This window comes from Macaca thibetana, chromosome 1 (genome assembly GCF_024542745.1).
Source record: "Macaca thibetana thibetana isolate TM-01 chromosome 1, ASM2454274v1, whole genome shotgun sequence".
Classification (NCBI taxonomy): Eukaryota; Metazoa; Chordata; class Mammalia; order Primates; family Cercopithecidae; genus Macaca; species Macaca thibetana.
In genome coordinates, this window is record NC_065578.1 from 38,823,405 (window position 1) to 38,835,836 (window position 12,432).

At 53.7% G+C, this 12,432-nt stretch overlaps 4 protein-coding genes across 5 annotated transcripts in view; 2 read left to right on the forward strand and 2 right to left on the reverse strand.

Annotated features, from left to right (window-relative positions):
- PPIE (peptidylprolyl isomerase E) overlaps positions 1 to 577 on the forward strand; it is a 248,219-nt gene extending 247,642 nt beyond the window's left edge. For both annotated transcript variants that reach the window (XM_050799579.1, XM_050799587.1), the window contains one exon: positions 167 to 577. In XM_050799579.1, coding sequence (XP_050655536.1) covers positions 167 to 235 — 69 coding nt within the window. In that variant the 3' untranslated portion in view covers positions 236 to 577. The remainder of the gene's footprint in view (positions 1 to 166) is intronic.
- The window catches only part of NT5C1A (5'-nucleotidase, cytosolic IA), a 569,993-nt gene that overhangs the window by 104,701 nt on the left and 452,860 nt on the right, over positions 1 to 12,432 (reverse strand). The gene's annotated exons all lie outside the window — the stretch shown is intronic.
- CAP1 (cyclase associated actin cytoskeleton regulatory protein 1) overlaps positions 1 to 12,432 on the forward strand; it is a 381,786-nt gene that overhangs the window by 72,885 nt on the left and 296,469 nt on the right. The window lies entirely within an intron of this gene.
- The window catches only part of BMP8B (bone morphogenetic protein 8b), a 31,508-nt gene continuing 23,075 nt past the window's right edge, over positions 4,000 to 12,432 (reverse strand). Inside the window, exons 4-7 of the mRNA XM_050799720.1 lie at positions 11,363 to 11,557; positions 10,454 to 10,533; positions 9,790 to 9,900; positions 4,000 to 7,371 (exon numbers count right to left, since the gene is read on the reverse strand). Coding sequence (XP_050655677.1) covers positions 7,222 to 7,371; positions 9,790 to 9,900; positions 10,454 to 10,533; positions 11,363 to 11,557 — 536 coding nt within the window. The 3' untranslated portion in view covers positions 4,000 to 7,221. The remainder of the gene's footprint in view (positions 7,372 to 9,789; positions 9,901 to 10,453; positions 10,534 to 11,362; positions 11,558 to 12,432) is intronic.

Sequence of the window (12,432 nt, forward strand, 5' to 3'; positions counted from 1 at the left end):
AGGCTCTGTGGCCTCAGAGAGATGGCCAGGGGCTGTGTCCAGCGGGAGGGGCTGCTGCTGCCCAGGTTCTGGGGTGGAAGTGGGCATATGGGCAGGCAGGGGTTGGCATCCCGAAACTACTGTTAGTTTCCCGCCTTACTCCCTCACTTCTGTTCTGCCCACAAAGGCCCAGGGCAGCAAGGACGGGAAGCCAAAGCAGAAGGTGATCATCGCCGACTGTGGGGAGTACGTGTGAGGCGGCACTCTCTGCTTCCCCCTCCGCTCTTGCCCCTGCACATCCAGGAAGGAGCTGCCAGCCTCAGAGGAGGCAGCACCGAGGGTGCCTGTTTGAAGCAAGCAGCATTTGGTGTATGAGCCCTTCCTCAGGGTCCGCTTGGAGTAGCTCCTCTGCAGGCACAGCCTGGACTATTCCCAAGCGCGGCTGTGGGCCCAGGAGCCAGCGCAGGTGCTCCCCTCCACCATGGGCAGGCTGTGTAAAAAGCCACTGGCTTTTCTCAGCATTTGCTGCTGGGCCTGTCCTGGGACTACCAGTGTGGCTCTTAGGTGTTTTCTTTGCTAAAATAAACCCTTGTTCTTATGCTGCTGCCTCCTGCTAGTTCTTGGGAGTTGCCAGAGATAGTGTCTGTGGCTAAGCTGGACCTCTGAGGCAGGCTGGTGAGTGGGGAGAGCAGAGTATCTTTCCACAGCTTTCATTTCCTCCCTTGGGCTGATCCCCTTAGATGTCAGGTGATGTATCTTCACACCAGGCATCCGTGTCAGGGCAACGGAAATTAAAGACTATGGAAGGTTTGGTCTTCTGCTACCTCTGCTCCCAAACCCAGGTGCCAGTCTTACAGCCAGCAAGTATACTCTCAGTGGTTCGTTTGTTTGTTTGTTCACTTTCGCCCTACAGATTTTAAAAAATGAAATTTTTATAACTCAGAGTGCCTTCTCTGTGCCAAGTACTATGCCTGTTTGTCAGGAGACATAAGGCCAACAAACTACATGTGCCTAATCCAGCCCACTGCCTGTTTTTATGAATCAGGTTTTATTGGAACACAGCCACATCCATTTGTTTACATATTGTCCATGGTGGTTTCTCACTGCAGTGTCAAAATTGAGTAGTAGACACAATGCAGGCTATGGTCCCTGTATTAGGGTTTTCTAGAGAAGCAGAACCAATAGGATGTGTATATATGTAGAGAGAGAGATTTATTTTAAGGAACTGGCTCAGGCAGTTGTGGGAGCTGGCAGATCTGGAATCTGCACAACAGGCCAGCAGGCTGGAGACTCAGGAAAAAAACTGATGTTGCAGTTCAAGTCTGAGGCACTTTGGAAACAGAATTCTTCCTCTAGTGATCTCAGTCTTTTTTCTCTTAAGAATTTCAACTGATTGGATGAAGCCTACTCACATTATGGAGGGTAATCTGCTTTACTTTCTACTGACTTAAATATGAATCCATCTAAAAAATAGGCCAGGCAACTATTGGGAGGCTGAGGCAGGAGGATCACTTGAGCCCAGGAATTCAAGACCAGCCTGGGCAATGTAGTGAGACCCCCATCTCTAGGGGGGGAAAAAAAAAAAGCCAGGTATGGTGGTGTACGCCTGTAGTCCCAGCTACTCAGAAGGCTGAGGTGAGAGGATCACTTGAACCTGGGAGGTTGAGCCACGGTCATGCCACTGTACTCCAGCCTGGGTGACAGAGTGAGACCCTGTCTCGAAAAAAAGAAACCATCATCACAGCAACATCTAGACTAGTGTTTGACTAAAAACTGGATACCATGGCCTAGTCAAATTGACACACAAAATAGACCATCACAGTCCCAAGGCCTAAAATACTATCTGAGCCTTTACAAAACAGGATTGCTGGCCACTGAAGAGAACAAATGGTCCCACCCCCGGCTGGGCTCACAGTCTGGCTCTCCTGTGTGCAGCCACTTCTTGGAGCTGGCTTCTCTCCATTCCCCTCCAGGTGCTGGTCAGCCAGGCGCTTGTAAAGAATCTCATCTGCTGAAGGCGCTTAGCAGGGACTGAGCCCTGTAGCTGCTGGACACCTCCTGTGGGTTGGGTCGCTCAGACCATTCAGAATCCACTGAGCTGAGCTTTTGCATCTTGGATTGAGATCTGAATGAGCCACGAGGCAGGAGAGGCCCCCTGGTCCTCATGACCCTAGGATAGCTCCTGCTGAGGGATGTTGGCATTCTGGCCCTGCCTGTGGCTCCCATGTGCCGACTGGACTTTCTGAGCTCCAACTGCTACAGTTGGCTGAGTTTCGGGCTCCAGGTAGCTGGGATGTACCACGTGGTTACCCCTCACCCCTATGGAGCTTCCAAAAGAGACTGTCCCTCAAAGCACAGCTCCTTCTCAGTGCAAATTATGGCCATCAGAGGTCAGTCACAGGTGTTAGGCAGGCATCTATGAAGCTGGGGATGATAGCACTGACTTCAGTGCTTGGATGAGAACCAAGAGAGAGTGTGTAGAAAAAGCACAGCCAGCCTCCCATAAAAGGACAGACTCCTGTGACAATTTTGTCACTCTGTTCCTCCCTGATATTCTGGGGAGGTGGAGGCCAGTGGGCAGTTCTGAAAGCTCAGCAGGTTTGGAGCCACTGGGTGTGGACTTCTCTCTCAGTGCTCCACCTGGGTGTCCACAGATGTTATTCAATGCACACTGGAACCCTGCACAGGTAAACTGAGGCTTTAGTGGTATGACTGCCAAAGGTCACACAGGATGGTTTGGCAGAGCTGGGATTAGAAGCCCAGCCTGTCTCTCTTCAGTAGTAACGGAGTCCTGGGTGGCTTACTAGGCTTTAGCCTCAATCTGTGGCAGGCAGAGTCCACAGCCCTGGGGAGTGACACCGTCAAGGTTCCCATGATTGGCCAGGACCTTTGTGGAGAGACACAGGAGACAAGACCCTGTTCTTCCAGGCCGGGAGGGGAGCCCCAGAGCTGGGCAGCGGAATGCCCCACAGCCTGGCCACCTGCTTCGGATACGCACCATGCAGCAGCTGCCCCTGGCTGCCTCGAGAAAACTGACCTCTCTGGGAAGTGGACCCAGTGGCTCTGTGGGTGCCCTTTCCTGTGGCCTGGAGAGCAAAGCGGCTTTCCCTGGCACTGTGTGGCTCCTGTCCCAACTGGCCTTCCAATCCACGTTCCCTTTGCTGGACCAGCACCAGGACTGGGCACAGGGCTTCCTTTTGCTGATTCATTTCCCCACTAACTCATTCAGAGTTGAGCCCCATCTGAGTCCCCACATGCTGGCCCTGAAACAGTTGCAAAAGCCGAAACCAGGGATGGCAGGCCCAGGATGAGTGCTGTGGCTGTTGGAGTTTCCTCTCTTACAGCGTGACAGCCACCTCCAGGTGCTCCCAGCATCTGTTGCAGTCATGGCAGCCTCACAGCAACCTCTGAAGAAGGAATTATGGAACCAACTTTTTATTGTTGAAAATGGAGTCTTGTAGAGTTCAGTGATGGGAAACTAAAGTGGAAAAAGCACATCACAAAGAAACATATATAGTACAATTTTGTAAAAATATCTGTTATATGTAAGCATAGGTATTTGTATATCTTAAGAAAAAAAGCTTAGAAATAAAGTCACCAAAATATTAATAGTGTATTTATCTGACTTGTGGGACTACGGTAATTTGAATTGTATTTTATTTTTTATATATCCCACTTTCCTCCAAAACTGCATTATTTTTTTTGAGAAGTGAAAGACATTTTTGAAAAAGGGGGTCAAGTGCCCATCTAGGGTTCCTTTCAAAAAGGGGGTCAAGCACTTGACCTGGATGGGGAGTTCCCCCATGCAAATTGCCACCCAAGACACCTGCTGGGTACAGACCTCTCTCAGCAGGACATGGGATCCCAGTGTCTGGGAACACAAGCAAAGTTTCACATCTACTGCCACAAGTGACACTTGCTAGGCCTTTAAAGGCTATAAGAATACAAGTCCTGCCCTCTGAGGGATGCCATGTGTAGATTGTTTAGGAAAAAGCACAGCTCTGAAATAAATTCATCCCCTGCAGAACACATTTTGGTTTAATGGACGACATAGAAGTGGCTCAAAAATAAGCAAATTCATTTGTAATAATACCAGCAGGTACCTGTTGTTAAGCATTTATAGGTCAGACATCCTCAAGATTTATGTACATATTTAATCTTTATAATAACTTTGGGAGGAAAGAACCAATATCATACTCTGCAAAGGAGGAAGCAGAACCAGGATTCAAATCTATTTGGCACCAAAAATCTGCCTCTTGCTACACTGCCTCTATTCCTGTTTCTTTGGACCTTTTCCAGAACATGTTACTTCCCTGTCTCAGTTAGAAGTTAGTGACTACGAATCCCCTGCTGACTTGGCCTCAAGGCCAGTATTGCACTGCAAGGACCAAGACTGCTGGGCGTTCCTCCTTCGCCTGTTGTGTGTGTCCTCTCTTCCTGTCAACTGTCATTGATTTCTCATTGCTGTCAGTAGATCTGAAATGGCCACCACCGTCATCCTTCCAACCCTCATCTGGTGCAACAGGCCATGCCCTAAGCAAAGAAAAGGGAAATGGCAGTATCTGTGCTGCCGACCTGGGCCACCCGCTGCAAATGCACATGCTTGGCTCAGCAAACAGATAACTCAAGGATTAAACTCATGGGCTTTGTGTTCATTCACAATCGTTTCATTGCTCAAGGGATTTTTCTATTTTATTTCATTTGGTGACCATCTGGATGACAAAAGTTGCTGAAAGTCTGCTGGCCAACTAGGTAGACAAAGCCTTATATTTTTCCATTGTTCTGTATGAACCAGGCGGATCACAGCTCCTGTTGGTTCCTGCTGTGCACAGCTTGATTAATGGGTAAGGTGTATTCCATATCTACAAATCTTCAGGTAGTTTACAGACATTCTTGGTGCATACCTAACTATGCCAGATCATTGGCTGGGCACTAAAGATATAGGTGGAGTAAAAAATTACTTGTCAAAATAACTGGCTAATTTAAAATTTACAATTGCCTAGAAGACCATCTTTGATGTTAAGAAGGAACTGTTAAGTAAATACTAGGATAGCAAACAGGTTTCATAATTTCGTTTTGTTGAGACAACAGTTCTGCTCTTGTCACCCAGGCTGAAATGCAATGGTGTGATCTCCGCTCACTGCAACCTCCACCTCCCAGGTTCAAGCAATTCTGCCTCAGCCTCCTGAGTAGCTGGGATTACAGGCATGCACCACCATGCTCAGGTAATCTGGTATTTTTAGTACAGATGGGGTTTCACCGTGTTGGCCAGGATGGTCTTGAACTCCTGACTTCAGGTGATCTGCCCACCTTGGCCTCCCAAAGTGCTGGGATTACAGGCGTGAGCCACCGTGCCTGGCCAGGTTCCATGTTATGTGCCAACTCTGCTTCGTGACAGCCACCGGTGCCCCACATTCAGGGTTATGAGGCTGCTTCTGGCTCACTGTGAGGAGTTGGTAGACAGATTCTTTGGCTGAAGGTTGTTTGGAAATCAAAAAGTGCAGATAGAAAATGGAGGCCCAGATAAGGAAGCCACCTACAAGGCAGGTCTCCTCACATCCAGGCCAGAGCTGAGATCCCTGTGCTGATAGGGAACTCACCAACTTCCAGACAGCCTGGGGCCGCCCTTTGCATACATGGGAAGGCCTCTTCCTCTGCGCTTGCACACGGAGGCCCTCCCTGGTCCAGGTGGAGGGGCTGCTGTCCTGCAGCGTGGCGCCAGCCTCCACCCCTGCTGCCAGACCAGCCCTCCCCAGGCCCCTCTCTGGGGGTGCAGCATGTGAACTCCAGAGAGGCGCATCCTTGGGCACATGGGGAGGTGGAGCCACCCCGCCGGGCTGTGCCTGTGGATGGGGCGGACCCAGGATCTGCTTTTAATGACACGGTTTGGGCAGCTGGACTCTGTCTATTCCAGCAGGTAAATTACAGGCTTAGCAAGTCAGAAATCAAATAAACACTCCAACTCCCAGTGGCTGCTCCAAGGAGAACAGCGGTTTCCAGGAACAACAGAGGCTGAGACAAACCTCCCCACCCAACTCAGCCTAATTACTGCCTGTCACTCCCTGGGACAGGGACCTTTTCTTTGACACAGGACAGCGCTGGTGGGTACCCAGGGTGACACTGACTTTGGTAACCAGCCTGTTTTTGATGGCCCCTGGCCTTGCCCCAGACCTGACCACAGGCTGCCCATGTTGCCGATACATGCTTGGGCGGGGATGGACTGCTCCTCAGCATGGCAGAAGATGGCAACCAGGTTTCACTTTACATCGTATCTGTTGGCAGTGGCTGTGCTGACCATTTGAAAATTCCATTCAGATTTGGAAGAAAAACATTCCAGATTGGTTATTGATGTCTGCCATGCAGAGGGGAAAGGGAAATGATGGCATCTGTGCTGTGCATTGTCATCCTGGGCCACCCAATGCAACCTCATGCTTGCTCAGCAAAGGGAAAACTCCACAGAACTGAGCTCCTGATGGGGCAACATGGTGGCAGATAGATGGGTCAATTGGAAGCCCCAAGATTTTTCTGTTTCTCTGAAACAAAATGTCCATGCACTTATATGGCTTTCGTAGATGGCAGAGGCAGATGCAAAGCAGGAAGACAAGGGAAGATAAATGCCATTGGCTTTAGCCCTAAATAATGCTGTTCACTCAGCTTTTTCTTGAGTTGACTCCACATGCCTACCTGTGGCCAGTGGATCAGTGCTTCAGATCTATGAATATACAATACTTTAGGGGACGTCCAGTTTTAAACCCAGCCTTGCACCTCGGAGGGGCAGGCAATGGGGAGCCAATCAGACCCTGACTACACATACCACACCCTGTGATGGATGGTGAAGAGCTTGAGGTGGCCAACAGTGGGCTCCAAGTGCCTCTCAGGTCATTCCACATCTATCTCACGACCTGGGCCAGTAAGGGGCATGGATAGGACCTCAGACAGGACTTCTGTGCCAACACTGAAGAACCGGCCAGGACATGCCTTCGGGGGAGGGGTTTGGGTAGAACACTGCCTGATGATTGAGACCACCTGCGCTGGAGACAGGACAGTCACACAAACGCCTGGCAGGGCAAGGGGAGCATAGGAGCCTGGCATGAAGGAGAAAGGGTCATGGACATGATTGTGAGGGTCCTCCCTGGCAATGCCCCGGCCTGGGGTCTGACTGGGTTTGAGGGTTTCCTGCTTCTGAGGGGCCCAATCCGGATGAGAAGGGCGGCTGCAGCAGGGCCAGGCGAGTGGGTGGGCTCAGTGGCAGCCGCAGGCCTTGACCACCATGTTGCGGTGCTTGCGCAGGATGACGTTGTTGCTGCTGTCATAGTAGAGCACAGAGGTGGCGCTTAGCTTGGTGGGCGCGCAGCACGCCTTGGGGACTGCATCTGGTGTCATCAGGTGCACCTGGCCAGGAAGGGGGCACAGGCAGGGACATGAGCCCAATGACCTCCTCCATTGGAGGAGGACCCACCCATCCCTGCCCCAGCTCCACCTGCGCCCTGCCTTGGCCATCTCCAGGCCACATGGGAGCAGCACAATAATAGTAACTATTAACAGGAATAAGAGCATCCCTGAGGGCTCCAGGAGTGGGAGCCATGGTGACCTGCAGTGCCCAGGGAGGGACACATGGCAGGGGGTGTGGGGCAGGTGGGCAGGGCACTAATGAGGGGCCTCAAGTACCAGGCCAAGGGCTCAGACTTCCTCCTGGGGATAATGGGAAGGAGACCGCATGGCCAGGTTTGTGCCTTAGTGAGGTCCCAGAGGGGGAGCCTGGAAGGACCACTTTCTTCTTTTTGTCCTTCAGACACCCAGCGGCTCTGCCTCCCACATCCTGGCCTCCCTTCCCAGGCTCTGGGAGGCGAGGCTTCGGCCCCTCTCCTGTGCTGCTCCTTCTCCCAGAGGACTGCATCTGCCCTCAGCACTTCAAGGCCCTGCACGTGCCTGCACCTCTCCACTCCCCAGGCTCACTTGGACCTCTCTTCTGAACTCCAGACTTGCGGATCCTGCTCCCCTCCCCACTTCTGCACTTGGGGTCTAACGGGGCCTCAGCAGAACACAGAATTCCTCCTGCCCTGACATCATAGTCCCCACCTGGGAGGCCTCCTGGATGACTCCTCTCGCCTTCTCCCTTCCCTGGGAGCAGCCCCTGGCTCAACCTCCACCTCCATGCTGCCTCGGACCACCTGCCCCGTCCAGCTGCCATCACCTGCCAGGTGACCACAGCAGCCTTCACTCATCCCCAACTGCTCCACCTTCCACTGCCGCCCCCATCCCCCCTCCCAGTCTCCCCTAGCAGCCAGAGAGAGGTCCTTCTGAAGGGTGACGTGGACCAGAACACTGCTTTGCTAAAGAGCTCCGACAGCCTATTGGGTTACTGGAAATAAAATCCACCTTCATTCGGACCCCCAGGCCCTGGGGGAGCCGGCCCTGCCCACCCTGGTGTCACCTCCCTCTGCCCTCCTCCTACTCACTGCACGCAGCCCCTCCTCCCTGCTGACCCTGAACCTGCCACGCTCACTCCTGTCTTAGGGCCTTGGAATTGCTCCTTCTGCTGGAACATTCCTCCTCCAGCTGCTAACTGGTCCCCTCCTTCTGTGGAGAGGCCAGGCCCAGTCTCTCTCCACTGATGAGGCAGCCGCTCTGCTCTTTCTCACAGGAGGTGTCAGCTCCACGGTTGGTTTGGTTTGGACAAACCGACAAACTGACAGCCTCCCCTAGAGTGCAGCACCTGTTTGCTGCCCAGCAGGTTGTGGGCACTCACTTTAGTTGAGCCCCTGAGGGGCAGGGGCAAGGGCAGAGAGGATGGAGTCCGGGAGCTGCAGGTGCAGTCACCTTCCCGTGCAGCTCCCACACATGCATAGAGGGTGGCTAGGCCGGGCTGCCCCACCCGTCCTCATCACCCCTGAGCCTTTCCAAGGAGGCAGTTCCAGGTGTCCAGCAAATGCCATTTGACCACCCAGAAAGGAATCATTATCATAGCCTTAGAGCTGCTTTAGGTAATTCCTTTTCTCTCACATCAAGGCATCGCCTTTGAACAACCTCCTGCGAGAAAAACGTAAGGCTGTGGAATACCAGGAACTGGGATTCTAGGTAAAAAGTTATAGAAGGAAGCCTCGGTGCCAGAATCCACAAACACACAGAGCACTCCGCGGTGAGCAGCACCAGTGATCCCATCAGAAGCCTGCTTTCATCATTGAAGGTTGCCCCAGACACCGAAGCATCAAAAGCCAGGGGATACAGAGAAAAACAAATGGCCAAGAGCAAAACTGGGGGAAAAGCCAAAGGTTGAGAGCCAAACCGTCCAGATGCTCCGTGCCTGCGGTGTGGCACAGGTGGGTGATAGCACATACACGTCCCACACACCGTGTGCATATATCGTGGGCGGCCAGACTTCCCAGCGTACTCAGGGGCCCGTGTGTGTTGAGATCACACAGTCCCCACACAGGCATGCATGTCCATTTCATGTGCTGTGCCTCTGACCATAAGGAGCTGTGCCTCCGTCAGTCTGGGCACCGCATGCAGGTGCATAAGTGTCCCACAGGAGCATGTGCAGTGCATAGAACAAGCATGTGTACACAACTGTTCAGTGTCAGTGTGGGGTGTTTCTGTGTTCAGGTGTGAGTCTACATGTATTAGTGTGGCTGCGTGACGACAAGTTCCAGCAGAGCTGTGGGAATTTACCCATGTTACTGACTCCGTGCAGAGAAAGCCCCTTGAGATGTGGAGCAGGTGGCCTCACTGCCCGCCCAGCCGGCTGGACCAGACCCCTCTCCACAGAGACCCTCACCCCAGGGGGCTGGGCAGGATGGACATGGTACTGACCAGGGACTGCAGGATGGCGTGGTTGGTGGCGTTCATGCAGGAGCCCAGTGGGAAGGAGCACTCCCCCTCACAGTAATAGGCCGAGTAGCCTTGGGGGGCGATGACCCAGTCCTAGAGGACATGGGAGAAGGTGAGTCCCATCCATGTGCCCCTCCTGAGCCCCCATCCTGTCATTGGACTTGTCACAGGACAGCCCAGGGGTGCCCCTGAACCTCCCTGAGCCTCAGGGCCCAAACCCACCCTCGGTCCCTGCAAGGCAGTCTCCCCTAGGAGGTCTGAATCCACCTAGGAACCCCAGCAGACAGGGCTGGGTGGGAGCTCAGGCCCGACATCCCCCATCCTCGCTCTTCGTCCCCCTTCCCAGCCAGCCCTCTCCTGCCCGCACCTCCCAGAGCCGCAGTTGCAGCCGATGCAGGGAGGCACTGCCAGCCTGGCCTCAGTTTCCCTGCTGCAAAGCTGACAGCTTAGTTGCAGTCTTCGTTTTCATGGTTAAAAAATAAAATGCCCTTTCTCACCATATTCCCTCTTTAGAAAACTTGGAAAACAGAAAAAAAATAAAGAAGAAAAACTGAAGTCACTCATGATTCTATGTCCTCCCTGCAGATTCACTTCTGATCTACAGGTGGTGATTGTCATTTCAGAAACAAGGAGAGTCAGCAATTACCAGCCAGCCAAGGTCCTGGAAGCTGACGTAGAGCTCGTGCCGACGGCAGACCTGCCGCCCGTGGGAGCCGTGGACGTCATCTGCAGGGACAGAAGGGCAAGGTCTTTTCTGGGGTTCCTGCTCTGTGCAGCTACTATGGGGTACCAGGGTCGGGGGATGCCCTGATTTGTCATTTGTCAAATAAACGAATGACAGGAAACCATTTGGTCTCATAAAGCCCATCCCTGGAACTCTGCTTGTACCGTGACCCAGCTGAAGAGCCTGCCATGGCTCCCGACGGCTAGAGTGACACTGCTCAGCACTCCCCTGTCCTTCAGCCTGTGAGCGTCTGGACGCGCCAGGAAACAGCCCAGCAGGACCCTCGGCCATCCTGTGCCGCCTCCTCTCTAGAGACCCCTGTGACTCCAGCCCACCCTCTGCTGCCACACCCATTCCTCAGGTTCAAGTGGCTCATGACCAGGCCAGTCAAGGGCCGACTCCCTGGGAAGGAGGGCACAGGGTCGGGTCAGGCCTGTCCCTGATCCTGAAGGGCTTGGCCCAGTTGGGGAGAAAACTTCACATAAGCAGCCGAGGATACTGCGGGGTGCCCAGGCACAACCGCGGGTCATGAGGGGCTGCGGCTCCCAGGGAAGGGGCAGCTCATTCTGATGGAGGCTCCTGGGAAAGACCTGGAGGAGCCAGGGGGAGAGAGGGGCCTTCTGGGTGGCAGGGACAGCCAGGACAGGCCTCTGGAGTGCCGGTCGCCAGGGTGCATCAGGGCAAAAGATGGGGTCAGGAAAGGTGGCTGGAGAGTGGCCGTCAGCTTGAACCGACCTGAGCCTGAGGGCTCTGGGCCACCACTTGGTTCTCACCCTGCCTCTCTCAACTGGAAGCCCGCAGGGCCTCGGCCCCACCCCGCCCAGCCCTCACCAAAGATCCCTGGGAGTCGGTTGGCCTGCGGCAGCTCGTTGGTTTTCTTCGGCTGCCTCCTTCTCAGTGGCCTCACTGCCCGAGGGGTGCGGATGGGACTCGGACTGGCCCTGAAGAAAGTAACCACGAAAGGCTGTTGGGAGCGTGGGGCCCGTTGACCCAGCAGGCCGGCCAGGCCAGGATCCACGCTGTGCCCTGCGACAGAAAGGAGAGAGGGGTCACTTGCGGGCAGTGGCCCTGCAGCGGACACAGCAGGGATCTCTCTGCCGGGGCCTGGGCAGGTCCAGGAGCGTGAAGGCTGAGGACCCGAGGGTCCCTGCTGAGCCTCAGTTTCCACATCTGAAGCCTGGAGTCCTTGGTCCACCCTCAGCCAATCCACATCTCCTGGGGGCAGATCTGGAGGGTGGGAGGGGGGCCTTGGTGAGCTGCGGGCGGTGTTATTAGTGACAGCCGTGACACAGACACTTGTGAAGTGTTTTACAAGTTTAAAGATTTTTCCTATGGATCACCTCATTGGGTCCTTACAGTAATCCTGCAGCTCCTTCTTCACAGGAGACCCAGAGTCCTACTGCCAGTGACTTCGAGAACCAGCGCTCCCACCTCGGTCAAAGGACCCCGAGGCCTGTGTTCTGTCTTCCATCCCGCACTTTCTGGGGTGTGAATGTCAAATTTATCACCGAGACAGTTGTGGCAGCATCTGCCAAGTTTAGTGAGTGCTTGTTCTGCTGGGCACAGCCCAAAAGCAGGGCATTAACTGTCTCCCTAATGCCCATAAGGGAGACGCCAGGCAAAGCATAGACATTGGAATCAAGTCCCAGAGCCCAGGTTTCAGCCTGCGGCAGTCCCATTCCAGACCCCAAGTTCTTATGCACGAGCTGGGTTTATGGACAGAAAAGAAAGAAAGAAAAGGCTGAAGCAGAGATCTGACCTGGGCCTCAGCCCCAGGAGAAGTGAAGCCTGTAAACAGGGGATTGTCCCCCACAGCTGCTTCCAGACTGAGGATGCCACTAAAAACATGATAACTAACCCTGGAGACACCAAGCCTCACCAATAAAACTGTGCATCCTCCT